This window comes from Bubalus bubalis, chromosome 10 (assembly GCF_019923935.1).
Source record: "Bubalus bubalis isolate 160015118507 breed Murrah chromosome 10, NDDB_SH_1, whole genome shotgun sequence".
NCBI lineage: Eukaryota > Metazoa > Chordata > Mammalia > Artiodactyla > Bovidae > Bubalus > Bubalus bubalis.
Window position 1 is genome coordinate 16,099,046 of NC_059166.1, and position 14,980 is coordinate 16,114,025.

A 14,980-nucleotide genomic window follows, 5' to 3' on the forward strand; every position below is an offset into this window, starting at 1 on the left:
ATAAAGTCCTTAAATATAGGAGAGACTCAGTAATAATTTACTTGTTAAATGTGATAACTAAGATATTATTCATTTCTATGTCACTGACATGAAAGGAGAGAAAGATGGAAATTAAATACTGATACTGAAAGTGATACTGTTCACTGATAAATCCTAATCCAGGTTTCTATACCCTAAACTATATCTAACAGTCATTTAAACTATATATCTAACAGTCTATATCTAACAGTCAGTTAAGCCTTAAATATAAATCTTATCTAGGTCTACACACTGACAGATTTGAGGAGTTGAAACTTGAAACGTCTTTCACGGTGGTTATTTTGAGAGTTTCATGAGAGACACTGAGAAAATGTTTAACACGTAATGTGTTAATGTGTTATTTAATGTTTAACAAGGTTAATCATTTACCTTTACCAATTTCTCTTTAAAATTATAATAGTCTTATTAGAAAATCTGCCATAGTCATATGTATCTGACAAGAAACAAAAAAATCTGACACTGAATATCACTTCAGTGTTTCAATAAGAATCTTCCAGAAACAAATCTTTACTAACTCATGTGAATACCAAAAAACACAGAACAGCAACATTTCTGAAGGAGCATTATACCTGACTTTTCAAGAAGTTCGATTACAGCTCTGGCCACAGGTGAGATAAAACACTCATGGGCATCTCCTCGAACCAGCTTCCCCAGGTTGACATCCGTTAATCTGAATCCAAAAACAAAGGAACAAGTGAGTTCAAACTTGGCCCAAACTCACTCATTTGTAAAGCACATGTATTAATCCCAAATAACAGCCAAGTCAATATTTGATATAATGAAAAGAAGTTTATCTTTTAAAGCTGGTCAAGAAAAAATTAGCTATAAAATTCTCTCTGTACTCGTTTGGGCGTCCCTCCCTCCCAGCTCTGCAGTGTGTACCCATATGACATATTAACCAGAACTCCTCAAAGACAAGACTGCCTGCTCAACTGAAAAGATAACTTTTTAAAATTCTGACACTAGCCATGTAACTTCTTAAAAGAACAGTGTTCTTTCCCAGCTCTGTAGGGGGTCAGGGTGACTTGGGGTTCATCTGGACGATGGGGCTTCCCCCATGACTCAGATGTAAAGAATCTGCCTGCAATGCAGGAGACCCGGGTTCAGTCCTTGGCTCAGGAAGATCCTCTGGAGAATGGCATGGCAACCCACTCCCGTATTCTTGCCTGGAGAATTCCACGGCCAGAGGAGCCTGGTAGGTGGCTACAGTCCATGGGGTCTCAAAGAGTCAGACACAACTGAACAACTAACACTTTCACTTTCTTCTCATCGGGACTCTGCACCCTTAGTGAATTTTCTGTAAAACATCAGCGTGTCATTGTGATGTGTTATCCTTTCTCCCGACAATGTGTATGATTATCTGACTTCTATCCCTGTGACTATCTGACTTCTATCTATATGACTATATGACTATCTCTGACTTCTAACAGAGGAACAGTTCTCAGAGCTTCCTGAGAATCTGCTTGCTGGGTTATAATCCTTGATTTGGCTCAAATAAAATTCTCTTTTATTCCTTTTTTAACTTGATAGTTCACTGATTTTTTGTTGACAGATAGGATATATTAAATAATTAAATAGAAATTAAAGAGTGGGCAAGAAAAACATATATAAAGAGCGGGCAGGAATAGAGGCCATCAGCTTTTTAAAGCAGCCCTTCAGGCAACGCTAATGGGGTCCCTAAGGGTGTTCTGATCTTGCTTGGACAGCGCGTCTGCAGCTTGAAGCCATGTAGGGCTTCACTGCACAGCTCCAGGAAGCTCATTTCAGTGGACTATGGAGAAGGGTGGCCCTGGATGTGTGCCATGGTCCTGAAGCCAAGCCCACTTTACCCTGAGGGAGTTTACATCTCCATTAATATCAAAGTCCAGAATCAATCCTAGAAATCGGGGAGTGACCTCACAAGATTTGGATTCAAGGTCTGACCCCCACTTGACATCAGTACTCATCTCCTGCAGGAATCAAGGGAAAAAAGGAGGAACCATGTCCTTTCAATGCCTTGCGTCCTTTCTTGTCAAATCCAGGACAACACAGTCCCTAACTGTTCAGCTTAAACTGATGGTCTCAATACAGGTTAGTAACAAAATGAGGATACTTGGGAAAGGTTTCATAGTCCTCTTTTTATGAAGGATTGAAAGCTACACCTTGATACCTTGAGGTTCTGCAGGTTTCCTAACTAATTAGAGCTTCTTCTCTCTTTATGGTTTGTCTGCTACAGGATCAGAGACTTTCATGACAACTTTTCTCGCTGTTTGAGTCTGCCCTAAGTCCCAACAGAAGGCCTGGATAATGGCAGAATCTGGATGTGTCAATGAGGTGGTGGGTGATCCACTCAATCCAGCCCCTACAAGAATAATGTTATCAATTTGCTTACCACCCTGTAATGCTAAGTATGTTCTTTTAGGTCACAGTACATAAATCTCTTGTTTCCATGTAGGAAAATGAGGTTTTCAACTTTTAGGAAACATCAGGAACTCCCATATGCGTGGGTAGTACTCCTTGTCCCTTGAAGCTTATATCATGATGTGACACAAATTCAAGACCAATATCAAAGCACCTGCTAGTCAGTTTTTCCCTTCAAACAAAACCCTGCATTATGAACGTAAGGGCTTGCTTTGTTCTTCTCTACTGGCCTGGAACTGAGGAAGAATACTCTATTGCGGGTGAAGCAGGTGTCTGGGCTTTTTCTCTAGTCTGGTAGAACTATCAAGGAAAAGTTATTAGAATAGGAGAGCCAGCTAAGGACTCTATAAGTCAGACAGGAACTTCTCAAATGAATATGACTGGTTAATTCCAAAATGGCACACAAGCACTACAAAAGGGTAAGTGTATTTTCCCAAACATGCACTTTCTTAAGCAGAATTTAACAGACCCTCCAACTCCTGAAATAGTTAAAATTACTCCTTTCAAGTCTTAATTACTGACATAGTTGAAAGAGCAGAGTTTTCAAAAATTTACTGTAAACAAACTAGCAATGAGTTGATTGTTTTCTTTTATATGTTCTTACCCATCCACGTCTTTTTCTGGTTTCAAAGCATTGAGGATTTTGTTGCTAAATGAGGTCTCAGCGATCTGAAGGGCAAGGCCATGTACTCTGCTGTCTTCGTTAATCTTTAGGATCTCATCTATAATCTAAAGGGAAAACTATAGTCAGTTGTGCAAAAATAAGACCCAAAAGCCATATTATATTAAACATGGATTCGTAAAAATGTATGTGTTCTAGTTTCTTTTTGTCCTTGTTGAAGACCTGGTGTAAAGCAGAAAAAAGCAATCTATATTCCCTTCTCACCACGTATAAAAGCTTGGCTGAATTTTTGGTGTCTTTAAGTCTTTCTTATCACTATTCTCTACCAGAACAGGACAAAACAAAACCAAAGCTCAGCAAATAATAAAGACAGGAGATGCTACAAGTGAGAGCCATAAAAGACAATTCCCTGTCCACAGTCAGATTTGAGCCCATCTGATGCTCTCTTGCCTACTTGGGAATAGGGCCAGATACAGACCCCACAAATTCCCATTTTTTGTCCATGAGTAATTTAGCTGAACCGCTTGTCCCCACTGATCCATCAGAATGAAACTGCTTGTAAATCGAACTTTAGGTAAGCTTCTTTCCTTCCCTCCGGTTCTTAAACTTTGACCTGTGCTGTGCTGTGCTTAGTCGCTCAGCTATGTCCAACTGTTTGTGACCCCATTGACTGTAGCCTGCTAGGCTCCTCTGTCCATGGAGACTCTCCAGGCAAGAATACTGGAGTGGGTTGCCATGCTCCCCTCCAGGGGATCTTTCCAACACAGGGATTGAACCCAGGTCTACTACACTGTAGACACACCTTTACCATCTGAGCCACCAGGGAAGCCCAGACTTTGACCTAGCCCCAGTCTGACTGGCAGATGGCACTCTCCTCCCTCCACTCATGAGAACAGGCTGGCTTCAGGTAAAACATTCTCTCATCTGCTGTCTCATCAAGCCACCCTTTCTTTCATCACACTGGCTTCTTTCAAGCCTTCTCTCCCCCTCCCTGTAAAAGACAGGCCTTCTGCCTACCTCTCAAAGGTATGTAGAAGTTATGGGCAGAGTACATTTCCTCAACAGGCCCTTTCCCCATCTGGCAGTAATTCTTTCAGATTATATCACTTCTCACTGAGTCTGGATTTATTTTCTCTCTGATGCTGGCTAGAATGTGGACTCTTGAGAGTCCCATGGACTGCAAGGAGATCAAACCAGTCAATCCTAAAGGAAATCAATGCTGTATATTCACTGGAAGGACTGATGCTGAAGCTGAAGCTCCAATCCTTGAGCCACCTGATGCAAAGAGTTGACTCACTGGAAAAGACCCTGATGCTGGGAAAGATTGAGGGCGGGAGAAGGGGGGGCGATAGAGGATGAGGTGGTTAGACAGCATCATTGACTCAATGGACATGAATTTGAGCAACTCAGGGAGACAGTTTAGGACAGGGAAGCCTGGTGTGCTGCCATCCATGGGGTCACCAAAAGTCGGCCACGACTGAGCAACTGAACAACAACACAACAATAGAATGTGGGTGTGATCTGTAGAGTTGAATGGGCCATCCTGGATATGAGGCAGCACAGCAAGATCCTGAGAACCTGAGTATCTAAGGACTTTGTGATGCCACCACACTAGCCAGGGATTCCCTACTTCTGAACTTGCAGTCAGTTCAATTCAGTTCAGTTGCTTAGTCGTGTCCGACTCTTTGCGACCCCACGAATCGCAGGACTGAGCGCCGAAGACTTGATGCTTTTGAACTGTGGTGTTGGAGAAGACTCTTGAGAGTCCTTTGGACTGCAAGGAGATCCAACCAGTCCATTCTGAAGGAGATCAGCCCTGGGATTTCTTTGTAAGGAATAATGCTAACGCTGAAACTCCAGTACTTTGGCCACCTCATGTGAAGAGTTGACTCATTGGAAAAGACCCTGATACCTGGAGGGATTGGGGGCAGGAGGAGAAGGGGACGACAGAGGATGAGATGGCTGGATGGCATCTCCGACTTGATGGACGTGACTTTGAGCACCTACAAAAGACTTCAGTGCTATTCCCGATTATTTACAGTTTTCATCACTGCCATAGCCAGTCTGAAGAAAATCTAGCTACAGAAGGTTCAGACACTAGGATGGCCCTGGTTAGGTGTCTGAGGCCCTACTTATGCAGTGCTGCTTATCCCAGGCTTGAGATGACACATAGGAGGGTTGGTATCCCGGCTGCTGGAAACAACTATAGCACATACGGTAGCGCTGAAAGAACCTGTGCTGGTTTTTTATCAGCTGCCCCAAAATGCCACTTAAAGATTCACACAAAGTCAGCCTGGAAAAGCATCTGAAAATGATCCTGTCCTTTATTTTACTGATGAGGCAACTGTGACCCAGAAGAACCAAAGAATGGCCCAAGGTCAAACAAGTCAGGTCAGGACTTCGAAAACCAGAACTAGTCCTCCAGACACTGACAATTTCCACGAGACAATGCTGTTGCAACAGCTAAAGAAACACAACCAAAGTGACCACGTCATAGCTCATGCTGTCAACACAGACATACAGTGTGTGCTATTCGCTTCAGTCGTGTCCAACCCTTTGTGGCCCCATGGGTTGAAGCCCACCAGGCTCCTCTGTCCATGGGATTCTCCAGGCAAGAATACTAGAGTGGGTTGCCAATTTCTTCTTTAGGGGATCTTCCTGGCCCAGGGATCGAACTCACGTCTCTTAAGTCTCCTGTATTGGCAGGCAGGTTCTTTACCACTAGTGCCCACGAGGGGAGGCCTTACTGAGCAGAAACATATGGTAAGGAGATAAAATACAAGGTACTGGGGACTTCCCTAATAGTCCAGTGGCTAAGACTCCGAGCTCCCAGTGCAGGGGGTCTGGGTTTGATCCCTGGTCAGGGAACTAGATCCCATGTGCCACAAGTAAGAGTTCGTATGTCACAGCTAAAGATCCCAAGTGCTGCAACTATGATCAAAGATCTGAAGGGCCACAGCTGAGGCCTGGTGCAGTCAAATAAATAAATATATTTTTAAAAACAGGTACTACTATATAGCACAGGGAACTACATTCAATAGCCTGTAATAAACCATAATGGAAAAGAGTATGAAAAAGAATACACAAGCGTATATGTATAACCGAATCACTTTGCTATACACCAGAAACTAACAAAACATTGTAAATCAACTCTACTTTAAAGAAAAAAGAAAGAAACATGGTAAGGGACAGATCACAGAGCATTTACACTAATGGGAAAAGTGAATTCTTCTCTCCAAAAGTTCAGCCCTGAGAAAAGGCTTGGTCAGTTCCGCCCACAGCAAGAGATGCTCAGAGATCTACTAGGGCCGAGGGGGAGGGGCACAAAAGAGTCACGTGTCCTGCTGTCTTACCTCATCTTCCCCGCTCTCTGCAGGAAGGCAGATGTGGGTGATGTTCAGACCAGCCTGCAAAGAGTACACAGGGCGAGTCTGTCACTGAGAGGAGATGAATGTACCACCCAAAAACTAAAATGCATTTTTGAAAATCAACAATCCTTACCTCCTCAGCCAAATTCTGGTTTACTTCTTGCATCAAGTTATCATCACCTGCCTTGGGAGAGGGGAGACAGAAGGAGAATGTATTAAAGATCAACATAAAAGATCTTGAATAGGCACAGAACAATACAAAGACTAATTCTGTGATTATGCATCATCTAACAACAAAGACGATAAAAGGGAAATGCAGAACAAGAATCCTATTGCTCATAAAAGGGAGCTAACGGCTGGTCTTCATTAACATGGCAATTTCTCAGGCTTTCAAGTTATGTTTCTTTTTAAAATAAGAATCCTCACAGGGCACATATAGCCACAACCAGAACCCAGTTCTAAGTGAGGAATGCCAAACAGGGAGATTTAGGTGACTTGCCCTTCAGTGAGAAGCTATCAGGTAAGCTGAATTCCAGGAGGCTAGGCCCTCGGCTCACTTTTCTTTCCGCTCTTCTCACCTGCCTACCTTTTCAGGAACAGACTCCAAAGAATGCAAGTGACTTCAGCATAGCTCTCTGGTCTTGAAATCACAGTGCTGATGAGACAGCTTTTCTGATACATTAAACTCATGCCAAGAACAATAGCGGCAGCTCAACTGTTGGGCTGTGTTAGCTTACAGGCTTGGCTCAGCTAATCACTTGCCTGCACCTGGCATCACCTGGGTGCGCCAACACAGGTGGCAAATAGTGCCAACTGCAGCTGGCAACGAAGGGTCCGAAGTCAGAAGACAGATGTGGAACGTGAAGTCCTTCTGACATGCTGTGGCTTTTGGCCCTTCAGACTCAAGGCAGGCTTTAGAGACTAAGTAGTAAAATCACCAAATACCGTGTCTCAGCAAGCATCTGTCTTCCATGGAAACAAAGAGGCATGTTTTTCCCCTTTCCCCTCAGATCACATCATAAGAATTGATACTTGGCCACAGTATATCCTGCATAATGCAAGTTATGGGAGCATCTATGTCCCAACCTCTGGAAGTTATCCATACCAAAAGGAGACAGATGCAAACAGAGCGGTACCTGACCTGGAACCCTGAAGCAGCAAAATGGCCAGATAAAGGGGGAAACAACAGCATTTCCAGCTGAGGCTTCTCCTTCCTCCCCTAAGCCCCAGTGGGATGTCTGTGACAAGAAATGCAGGTGGTTGTCTTGTACAATCTAGATTGAAAGATACCAGGACTTCCCTGGTAGTCCAGCGGTTAAGAGTCTGTCTGCCAATGCAGGGGACACAAGTTCAATCCCTGGGCCGGAAGATTCCACTTGCCGCAGAGCAACTAAGCCCGTGTGCCATAACTGCTGACTGAACCCATGCATCACGAGCCCGTGCTCCGCAGCAAGAGAAGCCACTACAGTGGGAAGCCCACACACCACAACTAGAGAAAGTCCATGTGTGGAAGCGAAGACCCAAAACAGCCAAAAAACAAAAAAAGACATCATAAAATAGCGAGACAGAACCACATTCTCAGCTTACCTGAATAATAGCAAGAACCGGCTTAAAGGTAGGGGTCTTTTCTTGCAATAAACTCAGAACTTCTTTCGAATTCTGAATGACTTCTCTACATTGGGAAAGAGAAACAACACAGTCAGATCTAGGTTTGACAAGAAAGGGTAGGTACCACACATTTTCTTAGAAGGTCTCTTACTCTCTAATTAGATAGCAAAAGGGTGCTCCTCCGGGTATGCACAGGGTCGGGGGCTGCCCAGGAGAGCAATCATGAACTACTTAACCCGGCATAAAATGTGACAACCTCTTAATTTTCAAAATAAGCAGAGGTAAATGAGCTGGATGCAAATGGTAATTTTCTAGGGGTGACTTTTTCTCTTGCATTTTCTAAGTTTACTGTAGTAAGAAGTTTGGGTTTCTTGGTTCAATAATCCCCTTTCTCCATCACAATCCTTCCACTCCAGAAGAGTCTGGGTCCAGGGGGAAAGCAAACTTGGGTGAAGAGGGGTAGGTACTAACACAGGGGATTGTGGAGGGGGTAAGAAGTGATGGGTCCGGATACACTTTAAGCTCCTGAGTTTACAGAAGGGATGGGAAGCAAAGGCTGCAGAAACACCGAGGAGGTGCAGGGATCTGATATTCTCCGAAGGCCTCTCACAGAAGGAGCCTCTCACTCCTCTGGGCCCCTCAAGTCTGCACTGGAACCTCCTGAAAAATAGCAGGGGCCACCTTCCCCTTAGCATCCCCCAGGTGTCAGCTCCCACGGACAGGGGCAGACCAAGATAAACGTGGTACAAGGCAGGCTCTTTTTCTGTAGCTTCCTGGAATGAGCCATTTCAGAGACCACTTTTCACCACCCTCCACGCGAAATGTTCCTTACTTGTACACAATCAAGAAAGTCGGCTCTTTCAGATGAATTTATTTACAGAACAGAAACAGACCCTCAGACATAGAAAACAATCTTATGGTTACCAAAGGGGAAGAAGGGCAGGGGCAGGGATAAATCGGGAGTCTGAGATTAACAGACTACTATATATGAAATAGACAAACAACAAGGACCTACAATATAGAACAAGGAAATACATTCAATATCTTGAAATAACTAAGGAATCTGAAAAAAAAGATAGATCTATACATACATCTGGGTTTCCCTCGTGGCTCAGATAGTGAAGAATCTGCCCACAATGTGGGAGACCTGGGTTTGATCCCTGGGTGGGGAAGATTCCCTTACGGGCACGGCAACCCACTACAGTATTCTTGCCTGGAGAATCGCTATGGACAGAGGTGCCTGGCAGGCTACGGTCCATGGAGCTGCAAAGAGTTGCACACAACTGAGCAACTGAGCACATATAAATATCTATATATACAGACATATATAGGTAACTGAATCACTTTGCCGTATAACTGAAACTAACACAACAACATTGTAAATCAATTACATTTCAATTAAAATTTTTTAATTAATAAAACAATTTGGCTCATTTTCCTCTCACAGTAATAAACAAGAGGCTTAGCTGAGGCGGTACCCAAGCTTCAGGGCTTAAGACTATCTTTAAGTTTTATCTCCCATCTCCATCAGAGTCTTGCACACACAACAGTTTTCAAAAATTGCAGGGTGAACTCTCAGCCAGGTCCCATCAGCAGTAAGTGGCCATAGACAAAGGGATGGGGCAAAATGGCCAGACGCAAAACTCCTCCCAGTTTTCAGAGAAGAAACTGACGAACGTATCTGAGGAACAGCTCCTATTAGATGGAAGGGGAAAGAGGGGTGCTCGGAAAATGTTTAAAGGCCTCAAAACTTAACCAGATGAGCCTTTCCACTGTCAGCTGAGCCAAAAGAAACGGAATTGATGAGCATGCAGCTGTCTACAAACCAGGCAAGTTTTTGTTTGTTTTTAATCACCTGGGATAAAGCGACTGGATAGTGAAATGACTGTATTGTTCTGTTGAACTATATATGAAAATTCACAGATCACCTTATAAATGAGCCAGAATCTTCTTTGCAGCAAAACGTGGCTGAGGACCACGTGCCCTATGCGGATTCTATGCTTTTCTTATGTTTATGATTATTTTGGCCACACTGCTTGGTGTGCAGGATCTTAGATGGAATCCAGGCACCCTGCAGCGGAAACGCTGAGTCTTAACCACTGGGCCACTAGGGAAGTCCCTCCCCGCCTTTCTTGACTACGAATTTGGGCCATATTGGGTCCTCATTTCTGCGTAGTATGGGAGGCACTGGAGTGCGGGTCCCAAGTGGTTCTTGGCAATGAGAAGGATCAGCCAGAGAGCATGGGAAAGAGAAAGGCTGTGCCTCAGCCCATCAAATTGGACTCCCTAAGTCTGGGTGGGGCCTGGAATGTATGTTCTCAAAAAGGAGTGTCTGGGTGGCTCTAAAGCTCTGAGTGGAAATAGCCTTGGATCCAAGCTCAGCCTTTGGTTGACCAGTGTGGACAATTCCCTGAGCCATAACAAACCCCTTTTCTCAATGTAGGGCAATGGCACTACAAGAACTCTACCTTTGTTCTTATAATTGTAAAATGTTCTTCTGCGCCTCTAAGCTACCCTTCAACACTGAAAACATGCCTTCCAAAAGCACTTTCCCCAGAAAACACCTGCAGTTCCTGCTGCTGCTAAGTCGCTTCAGTCGTGTCCGACTCTGTGTGACCCCACAGACGGCAGCCCACCAGGCTCCCCCGCCCCTGGGATTCTCCAGGAAAGAACACTGGAGTGGGTTGCCATTTCCTTCTCCAATGCATGAAAGTGAAGAGTGAAAGGGAAGCTGCTCAGTCGTGTCCGACCCTCAGCGACCCCACGGACTGCAGCCTACCAGGCTCCTCCGTCCATGGGATTTTCCAGGCAAGAGTCCTACCATTCCAATAAATGAAGGGCACATGGCTACAGAAGCTCAGATCTGTCACCAACCCAGCTCCTTGAGTCAAAATCCCCCACAACTTGTTACATGTGTAATGTATCATTCTTTGGGGTTACTCATTATTCCTACAGTGCCAAACAAAGCAAACAAGGAGTTACCAGGTTCAATAAGTCTAAAAAGTGGCATAAATGTTTCTAATCAAGATTTTTTTTTTTGCCCTGGTGAGAAAAGTTGTCATGTCAACTTCTAGTTGGAAGGAGATTTTTGCCTCCTATACTGTCTTCAGACTCTTACCTTGAAATCAAACCCCCCTAAAACCTCTTATTCAATTTATGATTAATCTATCTAAAATTTTTGTCCAGTTTCCTGAGCCCTGTGACTTTAATTCTGTGCTAAATAAACAACAATCAACCAGAGCCAGATGACTAAAATTGTTATTGGTAATCTCATTAATGTGCTAAATCTACTATCATAAAAATAAATAAGATTACTATCACAGATCTCATTAACTATACACTCAGGAGATGAGCTAACAGACTCCCACTCAAGGACCAGCCAACCAGAGAAGCATAAACCAAAGACATGGCAACTGCCAAAGCTACAATTAAGAAATGAAATGTCACAAGATAACTAATTCCAGCCTTTCAGTTCTTCCCCTTAAAAAAAAAAAAAAAGAAAACCAAACAAAAGGCGAACTCAGAGACCAAGCTGGAGTGGATCTGAAGCTTGTCCTGGACTCGCCTGCTTGGTAACCTACAACAAACCTTGTACTTGGCTACATCACAACCCCATGTCCAGTAGATTGGCTTTGCTGCACATTTAGCCAGCATTTCCAGTTAGGTTTGGTAACAACCCCTTAAGGTGAGCTCATTGCTTAAAACCTAACGACAGGAAGAGATGAAACCTCACTTTCAGAGAGACAGGGTAAGCTAAACAAAAGGGTCCTTGGAGTCTCAGGCCACCTCAATAAGTGCTTTGCTGCTGCTGCTAAGTTGCTTCAGTCGTGTCAGACTCTGTGCGACCCCAAAGACAGCAGCCCACTAGGCTCCCCTGTCCCTGGGATTCTCCAGGCAAGAATACTGGAGTGGGTTGCCATTTCCTTCTCCAATGCATGAAAGTGAAAAGTGAAAGTGAAGTCGTTCAGCCGTGGCGGCCTCCTAGGGACCCCATGGACTGCAGCCTACCAGGCTCCTCCGTCCATGGGATTTTCCAGGCAAGAGTACTGGAGCCGGGTGCCATTGCCTTTCTCCGAAGAAGTGCTTTGGAAACAGGCATATCCATTCTCAAAATGAAGGACAGAAGCAAAACAGAAGAGGATGTCTATGGATGGAGGCAAACAGCTTGCTGACTGGCATCCTGGCCCCCAGGAACGTCCAGAGCGCTTTGCTCTACACCGTCTGGGTCCCCAGCTAACAGACTTCTCCAGACAGAAGACTAAAGACTTCCCCTTTCTCCCGCCGAAGGGTGAAGAGGAGCGGCCAGGAAGTGTGTGAGGGATCGGGGCGGGGGCGGGGGGAGGTGGATGGAGGGGGACCCGCGAACATCTTCGGGTGGGGACAGCGGAAGGCCTGACCCGGGGCTCCCAGAGTTCGCCGCTGGCCCGAGAGAGAACTTTGGCAACAAGTTGCGCTGGGGATGCCGTGCCCACGGTGCAGCGACGCCTGAAACCAGACGGCCCCGACTTCGACCGCCTCCAATGAGTCAACTGGTGCGCCAGGCCGCAGTCCTCCCAGGCGCCGGAGGCTGCGGTGATGAGCTTGGACTTCAACGGCAGTCACAGTTCACCGCGCCCAGATAGCGTCCGGAAGGCGAAGCCGCTGCGCCATTGGGCGCTGATCGCCGGGCCCTGGCTGCGGCCCCCTACTCCCCCAATCCTAGCCCCGCAACGGTCCAGCCCCCGACCCTGGATCCGACCAGCTGAAGGGCGGAGCAGAAGGTGGAGCAGGCGCTCCCCCTCCTCGGGGGCTCCCACCCTCGCCGCACCGCCCCTTTCCTGCCCAGGCCGCGCCCCGCGCCGTTGCATCAGAGCCGGCGGCCGAAGGCGCACGTGGAGCGCGGCACGCGGTCTGGGCTGCGCAGCACCCACTGGGGAGGTCCATGCCCTCCGGATCCCCCGCCCCCGGACCTGGGCCGGCCTGGGTAATCTCCGTTCTCGCGCTGGCCCAGCCCATTCTCTGGATGCCCGCGCTACCCGCCGCCCGCCCCCCCCCCCCCCCCCCCCGCAAACCCTGACCAGCCGCCATCACCCCGAAAAGTTGGCACCAAACACTACAGCCCATGCTCAGCGAACCTCCACGGAGGTTCCCGGGGGTCGGCCGAGACTCGAGCGCTGCAGCCGCCCCGCCTCCTGGATTCCTCCTAACCTCCCCCAACACCCCGCCACTGCCAGGAACCTGGGCGGCGGCGAGCGCCGGACACTCACCGGACGATCGAGTCCCGCGCTGGGGGCGCCGGGCTGCCCGGGCCCCGGCTGCTCCCGGCCTGGGTATCCCGCAGCCGCTGTTGCCCGAGGAGACCCTCCCCGCCGCCACATCCGCTGCCCCCGCCGCTGCTGGCGCGACAAAGAGATGGGAGGCGGCGCGGCGAGCCCGGGTGCTGTGGGCGCGCGAGCCGGCGCAGGACGAACGGCAGGCGCGCGCTCATGTCGAGGCGCGAGCAGTGGCGGCAGCGAGAACCGGAGGCCGCGCGGGTCCTCCCGCGACGCGGAGATGCGGATGCAGACCTCGGGGAGGCAGCGGCTCACGTCTCTGCCGGGGGTGGCTGGGCGGGGCGGTAGCGTGCCAGAGGCTGGAAGTACCTGGCTTGCCTTCCTGGGCGAACGGGGGCCCCTAGTGGGCACTGCGCTCGGTGGCTGTGACGTGGGGAAGGCGGAGGCCGGCGCGGCGCGGGGCTGCTGTTCGAGCTGCCCGGACTCCTGGCTTTCTGGCACTTTTGAGTCGTAGGCGAAATTTGATTAGGGATAAAAATCAGAGGAGGGTGGGGCGTGAGGATGGGCATCCCTCCCTGCCTGGAGACCGTATGTTCTTCCTCCGCCTAGGATGCAGATAAGATCCTGCCCGCGGGTGGCAGTTTGCTTCGTAGGAGGGCAGTTGGTTTAGATGCTGATTGTATTTATCAGGCTGGAGACCAGTGAAGGGTGTGTGGGCCTTGGAGTTCACAAGGTGACTTTGCAGCCTTAGGCAAGTGACAACCTCTGAGATGCTTAACTGCCTCAAAATGAGACTGTGTTTAAAATCTTATAAATCCCAGGTAAAACAGGAATAAAGGGACAAGTTATGAACACTGGTTTTTCCAGCAGCTAAAGCCTGTAGGAGATGCTGGAGAGACACGGCATTTAGTCCTAAAAAAAGGTTAATGTGTTTTGCCCTGATTTTCAACCTGGAGAAAGTTGGGATCCAGAAAGATCAGTTTGGTTTGCAGGCCTTCAGTGATCATGTCTTAATCTTATACTGCTATCTATATTTTCTTTATTGCAAGGCTGACTGCCACGTCTGACATGTGAGGGGTATAGCAATAGTTTTTTGTTTGTTTAGTCGCTAAATAGTGTCAACTCTGCAACCCTATGGTCTGTAGCACACCAGGCTCCTCTGTCCATGGGATTTTCCACCTAGTATATTGGAGTGGGTTGCCATTTCCTTCTCCAGGGCATCTTCTGGAACCAGGGATCAAACCTACATTGACGGACAGATTGTTTATCACTGAGCTACCTGGGGAGCCCACAGCAATAGCTAACATTTCACAAACCTGTGAGGTGGGTATTACCACCTTTTTACACAAGCGGAAACAAAATCATAGAAGTTGTGTCTTGTACAAGTATTACCAAACTAAACCTGGGTCCACTCGCAGGGACGCATTAAAGCCACCCTGCTGAGATCAGGTTGTGATGAGGGAAAAGTGCAAGGGTTTATGCAGGTGCCAAACAAGGAGAACTGGCAGCTAATGGTGCAAAAGATTTAAATTCCCCAGTAGTTTTCAGGGAAAGGTTTTTAAAGACAGGGTGAGGATGAGGGTTTCAAATGCGTGATCAGCTCGTGGACATTCTTCTGATCGATTGGTGGTGAGGTAATTCTGAGTCAATATCATCAACCCCCTGGTTCAACTGGTCCGGGGTCTATGTTC

At 47.1% G+C, this 14,980-nt stretch overlaps 1 protein-coding gene across 3 annotated transcripts in view; it reads right to left on the reverse strand.

The window, feature by feature from the left end:
- Window positions 1-13,796, reverse strand: part of MTHFD1L (methylenetetrahydrofolate dehydrogenase (NADP+ dependent) 1 like) — a 181,164-nt gene extending 167,368 nt beyond the window's left edge. The window contains exons 1-6 of one of the 3 annotated variants that reach the window (XM_006080210.4): window positions 13,284-13,792; window positions 8,017-8,101; window positions 6,563-6,613; window positions 6,415-6,468; window positions 3,044-3,168; window positions 609-709 (exon numbers count right to left, since the gene is read on the reverse strand). In XM_006080210.4, the coding sequence (XP_006080272.3) occupies window positions 609-709; window positions 3,044-3,168; window positions 6,415-6,468; window positions 6,563-6,613; window positions 8,017-8,101; window positions 13,284-13,504 (637 nt within the window). In that variant the 5' untranslated portion in view covers window positions 13,505-13,792. Of the gene's footprint in view, window positions 1-608; window positions 710-3,043; window positions 3,169-6,414; window positions 6,469-6,562; window positions 6,614-8,016; window positions 8,102-12,434; window positions 12,745-13,283 lie in introns of those variants that run through there. The other 2 variants (XM_025294367.3, XM_045161908.1) reach the window with 2 other exon arrangements.
- Window positions 13,797-14,980: the final 1,184 nt, after the last annotated feature.